The sequence below is a fragment of the Vanessa atalanta genome, chromosome 12 (genome assembly GCF_905147765.1).
Source record: "Vanessa atalanta chromosome 12, ilVanAtal1.2, whole genome shotgun sequence".
NCBI classification, from domain to species: Eukaryota; Metazoa; Arthropoda; class Insecta; order Lepidoptera; family Nymphalidae; genus Vanessa; species Vanessa atalanta.
In genome coordinates, this window is record NC_061882.1 from 8,873,618 (window position 1) to 8,892,622 (window position 19,005).

Genomic DNA, 19,005 nt, shown 5'->3' on the forward strand with positions numbered 1-19,005 from the left:
TTTGAGCTGACGTAAAAACCATGACGCTGAACGCTTGACGTCGCGATTGTCTTTGATCACAACATGTGAATTATTCATCGGCGCCCGTAACACCCCACCCGTCACCGATCCGACTTGTATTTGCATTAGAATAGTCTAGAATCGAAACGCTTTTGGAACCTTCAAATCGTGGAGTAAATTTTAAAACATTGTTAAGTACTCGTTTCTATATACTTTTTGAGTAATGCAATGTTTTTTTTAAATATTAAATAGTAAAGACATTTACACACAAAATAGCCTGTGTGTTCCAAGTTATCTCTACTGTATTTTTATCAAAAGCGGTTCAGCAGTTTTGTCTGGTTGGACTTTGTGGGTAAGTATCATTATTTTGTTTTGCTAAGTATAATATAAAGAATGAGCTAGACGACCACTTACCATCAGATAGATATTAAATCAAGAGTTTAGTGTTATACATCTCTTAGATATTAAATCAAGAGTTTAGTGTCGAATGAAATTCGACCACCTTTTTATCCACCATCACGCTTTGAAGCATCTTGGTGGAATAATCGCCAAACCTTCTCCTTAATAGTAAAGCAGCTAATTGTCCAAATTTACCAACTACAAAACAAAAAAAGAGGAAATTCATTGCTACATTATTGCTTAGTCCCAAAAACGTAGGTACATGAAAAACTTTCTTATTAGCGCGTGTGTTAGTTTAGGATTAAAATCGAAATGTTCTCTAATTCTCCAAATATTAAGTCTTTATTTATTATAGAAGTTTGGAGTACCTTTTATATATGATACGAGCTCACTCGCAAAACAAATGAAGGCGCGTATCGCTATGTTAATTTTTTTTTAATAAAATAAACTTAACAAATATAATCTAATTTGTATTTTTTTGAGTCTCACGCAAACATAGATATATTTTAAGTACGCCGCACATATCCCACTGTTACTGGCAGAAGTTGATATGCCATAGGGACTTCTCATGGCGAGTTACAACAAAATGTTACTTCCATGGTAATTAACCAAATGTTATTAAAGTCAATTAATAAAAAATATAAGCAAGTTAATATTATAGTGTCAACTATTGGGGCCTAAACACAGATATATAACGAAATACATTTTAAATTAATCGTTTAAATTAAACGTGAAGCAATCACCATATAGAATTTAGATTATCTATAACATAACAGACAAAAAGCTCTAAGCATTTAACCTACTCTAGTGAACATGCTAGCATATTAAAATAATCATCATCCTCCTGTCCTTATCCCAATTTTACTTTAGGTCGGCGCAGCATGTCTTCTTCTTCCATACTTCTCTGTCGGACGTCATCTCACAGGTAACATTATTTCTAACCATATCGTATTTCACACAATCCATCGTTTCTTTGGTCGTCCCCTACCTCTACATCCATCTACATCCATGCTCAAGACCTTCCTCACAACATGGTCTCATTCATTTCCTCCGCATAACATACCAAGACAGCTGGTTTCCACATAGCTTCTCGGTTACCGATGCCACTTTCAAACTTCCTCTTATGTACTCATTCCTTACTCTATCCATTCGCGTAACGCCACACATTTCTCTCAGCATTCTCATGTCCGCCACATGCAATTGACTTTCCCTCATCCCTTTTGTAGCCCAACACTCTGATCCATATAGAACGTTATAAGTTTAAGTTGAATACGGGGGATCACAAATTATTCCCGTAACCTGCCGCCATTTCATCTACCCTGTGTTAATCCTGCGCTGCACCGTTCGATCTATTTCGCTATCGCCTTGAGTGAGTGAGGGGTATTAAAATAATATTGACATGAAATAGTAAGTAGTAATAGTAAGTAAGTAACACCAAAGATACGGACGTCATAACGCGTGTCTCGTGAATCGGATATAATTATCAAAGATGGTACTGCAATAACATAATATAAATATTACTCCCAATTACACGAGATATTAATAAATAAAAACGACACGGTAAACTTTACAGAGTTAACAAGAAAATTAGAATATTTAAAAGCGAAATTACTTGGAAAAAAAAATCGTAACGCGCCTGCGGCATTTATAATTTCGCTTTGCTGATCGTTTGAACTCCTTTGAGCATTTTTAAGCAGATTAAAAGAATCATTAGCTATTCCCACTAAGAAAACTTCAACGACTTGAAATTAAACAGAAGTGCCTTCGAGCGACACGTGTATTTTACGATACATTCATCTAATGTGAATACTTACTTCAACATCCGAGTTGGCAAAGAAAAACATCCTGTAAATGTGCCACTGCTGGCGCTCGGCGTCCAGCGCACCGGTGAGTCACCTCCCTTCCACTTAGGGGAAACGCGTGAAGCGTTTATTCAGCGAGATAAAAAAACTACCTACTCATGTTACAGATGTTCTACCGCCAAACAGCAATACTTATCAAAACCACTTTAACTATAAGCACAAGAGACATAACATAAGGTTCCAAAGTTTGTGGCGCATTGGTGTGATCTAAAAAATGGTTATTATTCCTTTCAGGGTGAATGTCTATGGGGGTGGTGACCATTTACTATCAGGTAACCCATTGGCCTATCCGCCTACCTGTTACATAAAAAAAGAGTAAAGTGACGTCTGACAAGTGAAACCTGTAACTGTAATAAGGCAAGTGAAGGTTAGAAGCTTATTCGGCAATACTTATCCAATGTTACACGTGGGACACATGTTTTATTCGACACGTGCAAATTTCCTTCCGAGGTTTTCCCGCGCCGCCAACTTTGAAATAAATAAAAAACAAATTGAGAACGTGAAAAATGTCGCAAGCGACGTTAAAGATTTATACATTCTAACTACTAACCATTGCTCTCACAGGACTACACCACTTCTAATCTCTCCTGTTCTATGTAACGTTTATACAAGTTTGTAAGAGACAGGGGATTAAAGTACACCCCGAGGCCTTTGTTGACTTAAAATAACACAGCTTCCTTAAGATTTCATCCTTATTAATTATGTACGTGTTGTACATTTTGATCATGTCGAGGTAATTAAATCGGGTATCGTGTGTAACACGGATACACGGAATATTAAACTAATCTCAGCTCAATGGGCTGAAATTATTATCTAATGTGGGATTTCGTTTTGATAAAGGTTCTCCGAAGATAAATTAATTCAAGAACTTTAACAATTTTGTACAAAACGTGGAAAAACGTTGACACTGCAAAAATGAAATCTATATCGTCGTTGTCAACGCTTGCTTTCAAGCCATTGAACATGATTACACAGTACCATAAAAAGTAATATATTCAAAGTAATCTTCAAGATTACAAACTTCCGCTAGGAATATAGATCCTAATGAAAATCCCGCCAAAAACTCCATTAATAGTATTATTCTCAATAGAGATACAAGTCAGGAAGACAAATAACACCTCTTCATGGACGCTTTCAGAGTCCGTGTGATGCCAGATAATTAATACACTAAAGTAAAAATTATAACAAAAAAAAAGAAATTAAAATTCATATTACGGTACATCAAAGGCCCGGACAGTATGTTTGTGGAAATACAAAAATTTTAACAATAAATATATTTAAAAAAGTATAAAGCGGGAAAAAACGACACGTTTTGACCATCTGTTCTGTATATATCGAACTTAGTAGAAGTTATTAGTAGTAAGTATTAACGAAATCTCTGAAATTAAAGGTCTGATTGTCTCAAATTTTGCATAGTTACTCCTTTCGGGACTTTGAAGCTCACTAAGAAAAGCAAAGTGGCTGGGGTAATTACGTATGAACTTTACCCGTACGAAGTCAAGACTAAGCTAGTTAATACTTTATCTTTAATGTATGTTTTTAATTCGGAATAATATTAATAATAATGTTTTCAATTAAAAGTTTCTTAAATTAAATCCATTCGTTTAATCATAAGTATTCTTCGGATAAGGACATAGACATTTGACCATTGTATTGTGACATCTCAGCTCTTCGTAATTGTATAGGTACCTACTTAGATATAAAACGAAGTTTACAATTTGTCTCCTGATACAATGTCGACGGTTAGGAATACGCCCGCAGCGTGTCTTTGAAAATGTTGTCAGCCGTAATTAACAGCTCTTTGTAGCCAAGATCTTGTAATTGCTGTTTAATTTAATTATATGCTCAAGATTAAATACTGGGGTAAGATTATTTATTATTAAATTAAATTGAAGACATAATTTTTCATTAAATATTTTATTTTATTTTTAAATATTGAAATATTTAAACATAAATATTCGTTTTTAAATAAATTAGAAGTAAATTATTTTATATTTAAATTATATATTCATATAATTCTTCATTAAAGCTAAATAATATCAATATTATACGAAATTCAAACAAAAATTATAATTCGTAAATGATGAGCAATCTCAAATTTAGTCAAATATTATGACACACAAGTTATCTCAACACAATGATTTTTAAGTTAAATGTTGTTTGTCTACGTAAATAAAATAAAGCGGATAGAAATAAACACAATTTTTCTTATATTTACCAAAATATCGACCAAATTAGGCGTGGCGTGACTTACTAACATAGAGCTATACTTACGCCCGAAAAATAGTTTTATATATAATATTAAAATATATTTAATAATTGAACAGTTATGTAATAACAGAGTATTTTTATAAATAAAAATAAATATTTGAATACGAAAAGTTTTTCTTTCAACTCACTAACGCCATCTAGTTTCTCCAACTGCAAACACGAAACTCTGAAAAAATATTATTAAACTAGCAAATATGATCGAATCTGTATATTTTAAAGCTTAATAACATCTGTTATCATATTAATATCTACCCTAGCTACAATTTCAAATCAAACAAACAAGGGATGAAAGGGATACGCCGCATAGTTTGTCAACCCTTAATTAATAAAGCTGAACTGACTTCGAACGCCCTCGGGTGATGTCTGCCTGAAGTCTAGCCGATACACTTAGTTATATGAATTATATTAATGGAATTATGTTGGATTTGTTTGATTTTTTTAGACTAATTCGTGTTAAGTATTGACCTAGTCAAACACGATTATTGTACGTCGCGTCAGATTGTCCTCCGTCGTCGTCAGTATAACATGTCTTACTAAATTGCTTGGAATTTACTAACTTGGCTGCAATTCTATTACAAAGAGATTATACTTATTAGAGAATAATGAAGAAAATTGCTTTAAAGCTAAACTACAATGGACTCTGGACTGGTAAAGACTAGAGCAAGCTGGAATATCTGGTCTTATCGTGTTTTCTAGGAGGAATAAATCCAACTTAACATCTACTGCAGTCAAGCGCCCGACAAACGTCCAATCCTCCATATCTTATGCTTATTAATATCTAAATTTAAACCAATAATTAACGTACATAACACTTCACCAATATTGTATTAAGTAATTACAAACGCACGTTATTGGTTACAAACACGTTTTTAAGCGCAAGGTTATTTTAAACAAATGATCAATTATGATTGAACAAAAAACGCAATCGTTGAGAACAAAACGACTCCTTAAATCCTTAAAGCGTTTTGTCAATCGCACAGTATGTTATTACGATTAAAACGTTATCATGCGTCAGGTGAACCTTGATGTTTCCTAATAGTGGTCAATTAGGGTTCTCTAAGACCGCAGTGAAAATTTCGCGGTATATTCAATTGACACGTGTATTTGTTTACAATATTTTATATGATTTGGAATTCAAATTCTTATAAACACCGATGTATTTTCGTATACTAAATTCATAATTACAATAGATTCCATGCTCTGTGCTTAATGTTGTAAGCATATCTACTAAAATCGTCATTGATACTTTCATATGTTGGTACATAAGAAAGCAAGTAAGTATAGTATAGTAGTGAAACAAGAGACAACACAATACATCGGCGTTGATTGGTGAAGGACAACATCAGGAGGAAACCATGCATATCTCGGATGAAAATTTGCTTAATATGCCCCGTAAACAGCATTGTATCGGCGTGGTGGAGTAAACGTCAAATCTTAATCAAAAAGAGGTTGTACATTTACAGACTGTTTACGGTCTATTCGCTCACGAAGGCGCTACCCATTTTTTATTACATAGGTAGTTTTTTTTTATTTGATTATTCAAACATACATCACATAATTGTTCTCAGAATGTACATATACAATTCGGTCATGAATGTTGTGTGCAAACTAAAATTGTCATTGATACTTCAATATGTACCGGTAGGAGTTCAAGAGACAACACAAAACGTTTGAATAAACGCACGACATTATAAAAACGGACAGATTAATTAATACTATCTTGATGATAATCGTATCATATAATTTTAATAATTGATAATATCACATTATACTAAAAGATTTTGTGGTTGACCCATAATTTGACCCGTTAAAAGTAATAATATGAATTACGGAACCAATTTTAGCATTAAAGTCTATATAGTTTTAAAGTCGGACTTAGAACAACGAATTAGCGCGATCGTCCTATAATTATGTACGGCAAGAATATATTTCGTTTGTGTTGTTCGTTCTCACGGGACTAACGTCCACTGTCATTGCGGACGTAGACTTGCATTCTTATTGTATGAAATCAGATTTAAACATACAGATATTTTGTTAGACATTTTTAACTAATGAAATATTTTAGGAATTCAGAAAATTTTGTACAAAAATACCTAGAAAAACGTTAAATTATAAATTTACTTTAGAAGAATTTTAAGTATGTACGTACTAGTTACACGTGTATGGAAAAATAATTACGAAAAAAAAAATGCATATAAATTATATATATATAAGTAAATGTATATATTTAAATATAATTAGATTATTGTAATCAAGAATCTTTAATAGTTATTATGAAATATCAGTGCTTTTATGGAACATACCGGTCATATTATATACGCCTATGATAATTGTTGCCTCGTGTATCTATGTAAATACGTTTTCTGCTCACCCTATTCGATACAGAGCAAATTCTGTTCAGGTATTGTAAACTTACTTTTGTCTCTAAAATAGTTCAACAAATATTTTTTATTTATTAATTTGTTTAAACATTTAACTGGAAATTATTTTGTCACTTCCGTTTGTTAACAGCGTGAAATTTTTCAAAATTATTTTTATCTAGTCGTCGTCTGCAGATTCGTTCGCATTTTAGGTAAAAAAAATGTCAATAATTTTAAATTTGTCTCATACCAAAATTTATCAAATTTGGTTCAGAAGTTTGGCCTCACGACCAAAGCATTACAGTCAGACAGCCAGAGTTTTTTTTTTGCTTTAACAATATAATGTAGGCGAGCAAATGGGTCACTTGATGGTGGTAAGTGGTCAAGTGGTCATCACCGCCCATAGACAATGGCGCTGTAAGTAATATTAATTTAATATTCCTTAGATCGCCAATGCGCCACCAACCTTGGGAACTAAGATGTTATGTCCCTTGTTATACTGCTCACTCACCCTTCAAATCGTAACACAACAATACTCAGTACTGTTGTTTGGCGGTAGAATATCTGATGAGTGGTACCAACCCAGACGGTTTTGCATAAAACCCTTCCACCAAGTAAACTTAAAAAAAAATCATAAAATATATAAAAATATACGTAGAGTTTCAAGAAATAAGGTGAATACACGCGGCAAACATTATCGGATACGACGCGACCGACAAATATTTTACGTAGGCTTACTAAGACCGAATCATGCAAGTGTCAACAGCAACTTTAGAACGGTTCATCTCAATCGGATGAATACTACAGGAACACATAAAACTTACTACGGATGAAATAAATATGTATAAAATAAATACGTTATCATACTCAGTGCTTATCTTCATCACAAGAAGCATTGCTTTGAATTGAAGCATACTGAACATTGATAGTATCTCTACAGTCAGTAGGTCCTAGGTTGGTAGGTAAAATATTAAAGAATAATAAACATAAAAAAGAAACACTATATATGTCTTACTTTACTTGGTGGTAGGGCTTGGTGCAAGTCTGTCTGGGTGGGTATTTACCACTTATTAGATATTATACCGCCAATCAGTAATATTGAGTATTGTTGTGTTCCGGTATAAAAGGTGAGTGAGCCAGTATAACTAAGGCACAAGGGACGTAACATCTTAGTTCCCAAGGTTGGTGGCGCATTGGTGATGTAAGGAATGGTTAATATTTAGTATAGCGCCATCGTCTATGGGCGGTGATGACCAGTTACCATCAGGTGGCCCACCTGTTCATCTGCCAAACTAAACCATAAAAAAAATGAAAGACATAACAAGCGATGTATTTATATTATTCATATTATAAATACAAAAGTTTGGATTAATAGTAGGTTTGTTAATCAATAACGCTAAAACAGCTAAACAGATCTTAATGAAATTTAGCACAGAGATAGATTGTAGTCTGGAATAGTACATAGGGTACTTTTTATCCCTAACATCTGCACAATTAGACACCTCTTCCCTCCTCACTACACACACAGTCACATCCGCTTGTTGAAACTATTAATTATATATTATATAAAGCTTTTTAATGTAAAGATAGATTTTACTTAAGTACTGATTAATAACTCGTATTATATCTGTGAAATTAAATATACGAAATATCATAAATGTACGAATGGTAACGATTCGACTACATCACTCTAACAGTACTAGTACATACCTAATCAAATTAGAAAAAAAAGCGAATCTTTACAATTTTTATAATTAGAACTTGGTTCGATGTCAACAATTTACAAAAATTTAAAATTAAAAAAATATATTTAAACAGAGAGATAAGTTGTTTTATTTTAAACTTATTCAATGACATCAATTAAGGATTGTATTTAATATACTGCGTCTTATAGATAAGTTACCGCCACGTTATTAATGACCAACAAAGGACCCCTGCTGGTCAAAAGTATCCTCTGCTCTTGAGGAGAAGATTTGAAGCCTAACTTACCGGCTGCTGCTGGTTACGCTGCTCCTATGAGTTAAATGTATATCCATACACCAAAATTTTCATCCAATACATTCAGCATTCCTAACAAAATAGATACATATGTAGGTATGTTCTTTACCACCGAGCACGAGATTAGACTTAATGACAAATTAAATTCATGAATATGAACAGCTCAGTGGTGCTTGCGTGGGTTTGAACCCGCAATCTTCGGTTACGATTAACGTATTATAGCTACTGTACTTCAACTCTCTTGATCTATCATCATCCAGATCATCCAGACATTATGCAAGGTGTTCTGCAAAATTATAAATGTTTTTATAATATTACAGGCTGATAGCAATCGCTTGAGTGCGAAGAAGTATATTTATAGAATTGAAGCTTTAAAAAATTTTAATAAAATTCTGAGATAATTGAAGATTTTTAAAATATTTTTACTTATTTAGCGTTTTATTTTTATGACCAAGAGTTTATTGAACTATTACTGTAATAGTATTGTTAGAACCAAAGGTTGTCTGGATGAAATCGCTAGTAAACGATAATGCTGTCGTTGGTGTTGCAAATATTTGCCTTTTTTGGCATATTTTTAATTTATGTAACGTAATGGATGGAATTAATTGTCGATTAAATAAAATAAATGACTATTAAATTGGAAATCAATGTTTTAACAAGAATATTATATTCCTTATTTTGACTAGTTAGAGATATAATGAAATAAATAAATTCATAGGAGGAATAGGATAGGGTTATTTATAATTAAAAAAAAAATACCTACGTAAATTAAAATTACGCCGAAAAAAGGCGTATGACAGTTCTCATTAATATTTAATGTAAACATAATTATTTTCTAATTAATCAGATTGGTTGAGATTTGTAGCAAATTTTAATTATGTCATAAAATGTTCAGTCGAGAATTCGACGTGACATTTACGAGCGATCATATAATTTCTATTCAAATACGGAAGCGTCTAGTTTCAATTTATAGTTTAAAATGTCAATAAAGATTTAACTAATTACAGCTGATTAGTTTTGTTATATTTAAATTGAATCAATAAATTGAAACCGACTTGGTATTAAGTATTTGCAATTATACTCAGCCCTCTTTGTAATTTAAATTGTTTTGAAAAAAGAGTTTATTAAAGAAGCGTGACCGCTGAGCAAGCAACAAAAAGTGTGTAGGCAGATGGTTGTTTCCACTCGACGTACCCCTCGAGCGAGGCTCGTTACCGTCAACATTGTTATTAATAAGCCGTAACCAGATTAGCTCTTTGATTCGGCACACTCACCGACCGCCGTAGAAATAAAAACAATTGTACTTTTCCTCAATGAGTTTATTGCGCCAGAACAATAATTGAAGCCGATCATTATAACGCTTACTTTCAACATCGATTACGAATACTCCACACGATACCATATCGTATGCCGCCGAGTACATTAATATTTATAACATTCGAGTCTATTGCACTTCGCTTCACAAACGCCAACTTAATACCCAAGCGGTAATATCCCTATCAACTTACAGTTCGTGGGATCGATAATTACGATATATTTGTCTAAATATCACAAGAAAATACAAAACGAAATATGATAGAATTAACACAATTAAAATTATTAACAATTAAATATACAGAGTCTTTGCGCCACGGGCTTCAGAGAGTGAGGTATCACCAGGATGCGCGGGGATTGTACGGGTTGCGTCATGACACCGGGACGTGGTGCTGGTAGAGCTGGTCCTGGCGCTCGCAGAGTGAGGTCATCTTCTTGTAGGATTCGGAGGTCTCGCGAAAAAGCAGTTTAGCGTCTTCGCGAGGGCGCGCGTGCGCAGCATCCAGCCTCCCCGGAGATATCACTGGTGGGGATGACGCCGATAAAGGGGAAAGCGACTCCCGTGCTGAATGAGCTCCCGCTGGGGCGCCGTATAGACCACCAGGCTGCGGGGTTCCATTGCCCATTAGAAACGGGCTCGGAAAAAATCCTCGATTGCCTAGCTGAGGAAAAAATCCAGCTTGCAATGCAGTTAAATTTCTACTATAAAACTTCATTGTTTCAGTCACGTAAGTAGGAAGTTGGGAAGACTCCTCGCCACCATATCTTAGGCTTTCAAGCGTCGATGCGAGACCCTTAATATCAGCATATAATTTATTGAGTAGTTCTGCGTTCACTTCAAACGCCGGCTTTTGTTCGTGAGTGGCAGGTGAACCTGTTGACAGCAAACGTCGGTGGAGATCTACGTTTGAACTATGTCTATCTCGACTCCTCCGTGAGGGAAACGCAGCGTCACAACCGCTCACGTCACATGGATGAAGCAATTTTAAATGATCATTTCTGAAGTGCATGCGCAACGTGAAGTGGTTCTGAAATATTTTTCCGCAAGCAGTGCATCGATCGGGATTTTCATCATCGATAGGAATTTCGAGATCATTAATATCCGGTCGTTCATCTGTCCTGTCGCTGCTCGCAGAAGGTGAACGTGCTCGCGCAAGTCGTTCTTCGATTGTGTGTAAGTCGCTTCCACTGTCACTCGGCGTGTAAAGATCGGATCGCAGTCTTAATCCTTCACGAACAACACTGGGCGCACTCGATTCGTCATCAGACTCACTTTCAGGCTTTACCCTTGTTACTGATTCCGAGTCCACAGTCGGTTCATCACTGTTCTGAAATGACTCCCATTTTTCTGGTTTTTGCTTTTTAAGAGATAATGGCTCCTCGTCTGCTCGACTAGAACTGGGGGTCGAAAGGTTTCTAAAAATATCACTATTGTACTCTTCATCGGATACACTGTATTCATTGTTTTGTGAACACCTTGTAGGATTGCCACTTTTTCTTTTACGTTTATTAGGAACCAAGGACGATTTTTCATCAGCTACGGTGGGGTCTGCTCGAGTACCAGAATCAGATTGTATAGGTAAGGGCTTTTCGTCATCCTTCTTTTTGTTAACACTTAAATCCTCTGGTTCATCAGTATAATTCAATCTTTCTTCTTCATTAGAATCGATCTGTATTTTTGATTTATCTTTGTCTTCATCATCAGAAATTTCTTCATTATTTTCACTGAAGCTGATCGATTCCTCGTCGTGTATATTAGGCTTAACAAGGTCGAGCGCACGTCGAGGTTCATCGGGACTTGGAATTTTTCTATACATTTTTTCAATTTCACTGAAGTTACGGAGATCATCGAGAGGAACTCGAGGAGGTAGATGAGGAGGTCCAGGTGCTGCAAGTGGAGGCGGAAGACGACTAGCGAATTCAGGCGGAAGTAGAGCAGGCGGTGGTAACGGCAAACGAGCTAATGCCGGTAGCAGTGGGAACGGCTGCGCAGACCTGCCATCGTGTGCAGAAATCTTGCGTCTCACGTGAGGGGAATGCAACTTTGGATTCGGATTAGCGCTGTGTCGATTCCGAGACCGCCGAGAACTAAACATCATAGTGCACCCCTCCACTGTACACTTATGCATCTCTCTCAAGTGCACCGCCGAAAAATGTATTTTTAGCGCGCCTTTATCGCAAAAAGTTTTTAAGCAAACATTGCACTGCACTCTTTTCTTTCCCGTAGCGGGGTTGACGAACTGTACACCCAGGCCGAGAGGCCAAGGTGCAGGTGGTGGATCACGACGCTCCGGCGGATACTCGGGAGACCGTCGCTCTTCACATTTTTCTTCATCCCGTCCGCTAAAACTCGCGCCTAATTTTCTAAAGTCAAATTGAGGCACGGGTTGGCTGACACGGGGCATCATAAAATAGTCCAAACCGGCGGGCAAGCCGGGTACCGCACCGAACTCTTTGCCCTCCATCACGTCACTGTCATAATATAGCGCGTAATACGAAGCGGGTGGCGCGCGACGCGGCCGCTTTGCGACTGAGGACGTGCGACACAGGTGACCGCGCGGGCGGCGCGCGACAAAGGCCGGCCGGGCGGGGAGACGTCGCGGGGCCGGTGTGTGGGGGTGTAAGGGGGACAGGTGGGAGGAGCGAGCGCTGGGCGGAGCGGATCGATGCGCAGTGGGGACAAGCGACACTCGCTCTCGAAGCGACCACTGTAAACACGAGAGAAGTAAAGCATCACATGTCGTTACGTAACTACATACCGCACTCGGGTAAGTGCATACGGCTGCGTGTCTCGCGTGCATCGCGCAATACACCTCGTTATACACAGATATGCTTTGAACGAATCGAGCCGATCCATGGAATTAAGTGGTTAGTTCTGCCGCAATGTACAGAGGTTTACATAAAGCTCGTTATTCTAATAAATTGTACGTACCGACGCCAATTTCAACGAAATCGAGTACAATGACACATTTACGAGATCCTCCGCAGATATCAAGTCCACATTTATATAGACATTAATATAAATATTTAAATGTATTAATTTAAACAAGTTCACTCTGAACACAATAACACTAAAGTAAGTTAAGGTCAATGGCTGTAAATAAGTATAACACGTTTGGTTGACGCAGCGATCTCTACTTTTACTTCTAATAAATAAAATCTCCTGAGATTTAATTAAAAAAAAAACACTATATGATCATCGCTACCCTTCAAAAATATACCCGGGAAAACACAATTCAATTCCAACGAAATGATAGGTATATCCCTACAAACATTTTTACCTATTATCTAGGTACGAAGATCTATAAAATATCATTTATTATTTGTATAAGATGCACTGAATAAATTAAAAGTAAACATTTATGTTCTATATAATTCGTTAATATGTATACAAAGAGGAATGCATTTGTAAATAAACAGAAGATTAACATTGTTATAACGTCTACTAAAACAGCTTGATAAGTTTAATAACTGTAGGTAGATCGTACCTTTACGAGAGCGTACAGTAGGTACCTACCGTCCTTCTAATACGGAAACGCTTCGTAAGCTAATTTTGTCTATTACCAGTGACTGCTATTTCTGTCTCCAAGTTTGTAAAGCGCTGAATCTAAACTATTGCAAGTAATAAGATATACCTTAGTTTAAATAAGTGTTTATTATTTTGTATACTTATATCAAGGTATCAAATGTTTTGACGTTTATCTTTATTAATCTTTGTAATTAGCATTAAGTAATTTCGTTATTAGGTTATTGTTATAAATTCTACTTACAATGTAGAAGTTTATTACTACTTGTCATGTACTCTTTTATTTACCTGAACGAAGTTTGAATTTACATCAGACTCTCCCCTTGTCTATTTCTCTAAAAAGTCTAATTAAATGAAAACGATAAATATGGTAGGTACTATTACTGAACTAGTTAAAACATGTACCTAATAAGTAGAAGTAAGTACCTATGTGAAAAACATTAAAATTGTACATACTTAAAAAAGGGTCTAAGCTCTAAGGTAACATAATAGCATAACATACCTTGTCAAATTATGTTATAAGTAAACAAAATAATAATAATAATACGTTTTTTTTTGTCAAGAACAGGAACTAATCTAATACATTTTAGTTGACTCTACAAACCGAATTCATCTACATATATATTTTTTTTTAATTTTGCGCAAACAATTACCTATTTTCGTCAAAACTGTTTTGTATGCAAAAAAATAATTAATACATAATATCTCAATAAAAACGACACTTAGGTATATGAATGAGGTTTATCATCAACAAAAAGGTTTTCTTGCTTAAAACTAATTACAAAAATCTTGCACACGACGTGTAGATTTTTATCTTAAACCAATTATGAATTATAAATAAGATATTCTTAACGTTTCTACGTTACCTTTATGTTTAATTTAATTTTGTTAGATGATGAATCGAAAGTGCTCAAAGGAATCTACTTGAATTTAGTAAGTATATTTTGTTTTATGATATTTTTAATACCAACTTAGTACACACTACGCGTCGAAATAAGAACTAAATATTATTTGGTATTAATTAAAATAAGGATAATATAATCAAAATAAAAGTTTTTTTTTTTCTTTTTATAATTTACAATTTCTGAGTAACGTGTTAAAAATAACATTTGATTGAATAATTTAATGATAAATCATTCACTCTGCACTTGTCACGATGTTAAAGCTATTAATTTTATTGCGTCGAGATTGAGGTATAATAATAAGAAAAAACGTCATCCTATACCATCAGTCTTAAAGAACTTTTAGTATAAATGTAGAGACGATACAACTAGCGCCATCTCTTATCGTTTTAAAAAACTAACGGTGAACGAATCTACTACCGTTGCTTAAGTTTTTGCACGTTTATGTAATTGGTATTTACAAAATAATGTAGACGTTAAGAAGATATAAATTTTAAATATTACTTTAATTAAAATAAAACAGTTAAATAAAAAAAAATATTCATTGAAAAATGTAAATTTAAAAAACCTGTGTTATAGGTATTTCACATAAGTTTTATAATTAAAGACTTAAAGACAATTCATAATTGACGTAATGATAGCGTTATAAGTACCTATCTACTTGGAAATTTTAATACATATTTTGAATCAAATACATAGTAGGTAGGTATAAGTACCATTGCTAAATAATTATCCTTCGTAAATTTTGGTTTACTGATAGCTTTAACATAAAATAAAGAAATACCATCATAATATGAAATGAATTCCAATTACTAGTACGAAACCACTTACATATTTACCTACGCAATCACAAATTTTAAAATATAATAAACCCAACTTAAGTACAGGTACAGATACCTAATACCATAATAATTAGATACCTACTGTATACATCTACTAAGTATCTAATTATTATACGTTTATATCTCAAGATGCCACCGAGATGGCCCCGTGGTTAGAACGCGTAGAGATTATGAACGGACGATTTCGGTTCATAATCTCACAAGTTTTAACGTAGACAAAGTTTGATCTTTGCCTAGCTTTGGGACTTTTCTTACAATTTTTATTTAACTATTAGCTACTGATAGCAATTTATATTTCTAAATTACCACTTGATGATGACCATTTTGATGTTGAATAATTAATATTCAACATCAAAATGGTCAAATATCCAAACGGGATAACCTGACCTGCTAAGTTTGATCTCCAAGCTGCCGGCATACGGTCTGCCGGTTCAGCTCTGCACCTGGATTGCTAGCTTCCTACACAAGCGCAGCCTTCGCGTTCTAGTTGATGGTTGCGCTTCAAAATCCCATGTAGTGAATGCTGGAGTCCCCCAGGGGTCTGTGATATCCCCCACGCTCTTTCTTCTGCATATCAATGATATGCTCTCTCTCGGGAACATGCATTGCTATGCAGATGACAGTACGGTGCACGGGGGATACCACGGACGCGCAGCGGCTGGACGGGCGGAAACTGAGGAGAGACGGAGGGATCTTGTTGTTGAGCTCGATAGGACGTTAGGACTCATCGCCAAATGGGGCTCTGACAATCTTGTTGAGTTTAACGCCAAGAAAACACAGGTGTGCGCTCTCACAGCGAAAAAGTCACCATTTTCCCCTCCTCCTTCCCTCTGTGGCACCACGCTGGAGATACATAGCAAAGTCGCCATACTGGGAATCGACGTTCGGTGCGACCTCAATCCAAAGGATCACATCGAGGCTGTTATAAAAACAGCCTCACGTAAACTCGGAGTCCTGAACAAGGTGCGGCGTTTTTTCACGCCTGCTCAACTGCTCCTGCTGTATAAAACACAGGTACGGTCCTGCGTTGAATATTGCTCGCACCTCTGGGATGGCTCCGCTAAGTACCTACTGGAGGCCTTGGATCGGTTGCAGCGACGTGCGGTTCGCATTATTGGCGATGTAAAGGTCACCAACACCCTCGAGCCTTTACAATTGCGTCGAGAGATAGCGGCACTCAGCGCTTTCTATCGAATGTGTCACGGCGAGTGCTCAGAGGAACTATTCTCCCTTATTCCTGCTTCCCCTTTCCTTCACAAGTCCACGCGTGCTGGTTCTCGATGTCACCGCCTAACTGTGACATTAATTCCATCGCGTACAAAGAAATTTGGCAACTCTTTTCTTTGTCGCACTTCCAAAACATGGAATTCTTTACCAGCGCACGTATTCCCCTCCTCTTATGACCTGGGTTCCTTCAAGCGAGGCGTGAAGAGGCATCTTGCGGGCCGGCAAGGCGGGGGCGGCTAGTGCAGATCACCTTTCCCAACTGCACTAGCCGTCGTCGCGTTTGGACTCTACTACCACTTACCATCAGGTGGAGCAGAGTCATTTGCCCTCCCGGGCAATAAAAAAAAAAAAAAAAAGTTTATGTAAAACGAAGATAACATCAGGTATGTACCTTAGGTTTTAATATATAGTCTGATCATATCTATAGGTAGTCCCAATTAATATACAAGAAATGTTTAAAATAAAAAAAAAGTTTCTAGTAAATACTTTTTCGGATAAAACTATTTTGAAAATAAAACAGAGAATGAATGTTTGATACCACAGATAATAAAGCATACGTACTAAGTTTCGGTTAATTTATGTTTAAAGGTATAATGTTCACGGAGTTAGTGCACAGATTTTAAATCAACTTTGAATGCATTTTTACGACAAACGAAAGCAAACTTTTAAAAAGCTATTTAAAGTAACCACTACACAGGGTACCGCGGTTTTACATCGATTATTTTCTTATGGTCACTTTTACTGCCGACTTTTCGTTTCATTGAAGACACAATAGATTTACTTTGCTCTCTGGTTAACCATATACCTCTGCATTACGTGGTATTAAACATAAATAGCCTCGGTCGAGGGCTTAAAATGCTTCGAATCTACACAAGAATTACATATGCAAATTTTCGGAGAGCACAGACAGACAGATATTAAGGACTAAGATGGCTATGAACCATAAAAAGTCAAAATAAAATCTGTATTACTAATAAATATTTTAACATATAAAAATAAATTTCACCGTTTTTGCTCCCAGACAGAAGTATAATTTAATTATATTTTATAACAAAAACGATTGATTTACGGGAATCCCCAAGATTTTACGAACAATGTAACAGATCTGGTTGAAACCACAAATAGGTACCTAATAAATAAATATAATTAAACGAAAAACTGTTCTGTTTTCAATACTTGTAAAAGGTAACACAAATTAAATACTACAATACTTACATCATATTCACTATTACATTGAATATTATTTAGATAAACTCAAGGAAACTTCCTAATTTACTCTCGGAACAATCATATGCTCTACTTAAACAAATATATAACTATGCAATAATCTATAAATCATAACTTATACCTATAGTATATTTTATGATTCCATCCGAAGTTTATCCATTCCCAAGCCGGTTGCGTCAATTAGACCCAAATGAAAACTCCTTCAAGAGCATTTGTTAGTTTTAATAGAGAATCGGCGCGGTTTTTTCAACACACCGATCTCAAACCGTCCATGTATCAACTGCAACGAATAGATCAGACGCTATTTTCTTTCGCCTATAAACTAACCAGCGAACGATCCACTGTTTGATGTCGTATCGCACCTTATAAACGTTCCTGATTATTTTCGATTCTGGAAACAGTTACAATTACTCGACTATCGTTGGTTCGTTCGGTGTAAACATCTCTCTTTTAGTGTGTGGTGCAAGTTGTATTAAAACTAATTAGTGAAATTGCTAGAATAAAAAGAAATTATACATTTTCTGTTTACGTTTTTATATTATTTAGTGGTATTTAAGAATTATCTTTACCCCAAAAAAATCCCCAAATCAAATAAAACTATATAATTAAGATACCTTTTCCAATGAATATACTTAAATGAAATATATACCTCTACCTATTTTGATCAGTGACATGGTACCTATATAATCTTTCCTGCCTCTTTTACCTGTCAACTATCTAGCGGATAGTTAGCTGATTCAAATTTACTATAAAATTTATTTAGTAGCAATCCGGAGTTTATTAGTTGTTTATAGATTCGGGTCGCATGGGATTTGCTGTCACATCGAATTATGAGGAAAACAACATGGAACCTCGTTGCACACACACATATATAATATCTACGACGTATGTATATGACTAAATACTTGTCACTAGAAAATCATGAGAGCTGACATAAGTGATGTAAATTCGCTCATCGCTAGTCAAACACACATCGCTAATCACACACACATCGCTACAGTCACCATATTATACTGTCCGTATCGCGGCACGAAGCGTAAACACGCGCTCTTTTTGTCCTAAGTGATCCGGCTCTGG

The 19,005-nt window shown here is 35.5% G+C and overlaps 1 protein-coding gene across 1 annotated transcript; it reads right to left on the minus strand.

Annotated features, from left to right (window-relative positions):
* Positions 1-10,205: 10,205 nt before the first annotated feature.
* LOC125067859 (zinc finger protein basonuclin-2) lies at positions 10,206-12,766 on the minus strand. Its single transcript, XM_047676698.1, has one exon. The coding sequence runs from the start codon at positions 12,667-12,669 to the stop codon at positions 10,576-10,578; it is 2,094 nt and encodes a 697-aa protein (XP_047532654.1). The 5' UTR covers positions 12,670-12,766; the 3' UTR covers positions 10,206-10,575.
* Positions 12,767-19,005: the final 6,239 nt, after the last annotated feature.

What these genes read in the sequence shown, in the direction of transcription:
- LOC125067859 (XM_047676698.1), bottom strand. Translation starts at nt 12,669, where the DNA reads ATGGAGGGCAAAGAGTTCGGTGCGGTACCCGGCTTGCCCGCCGGTTTG.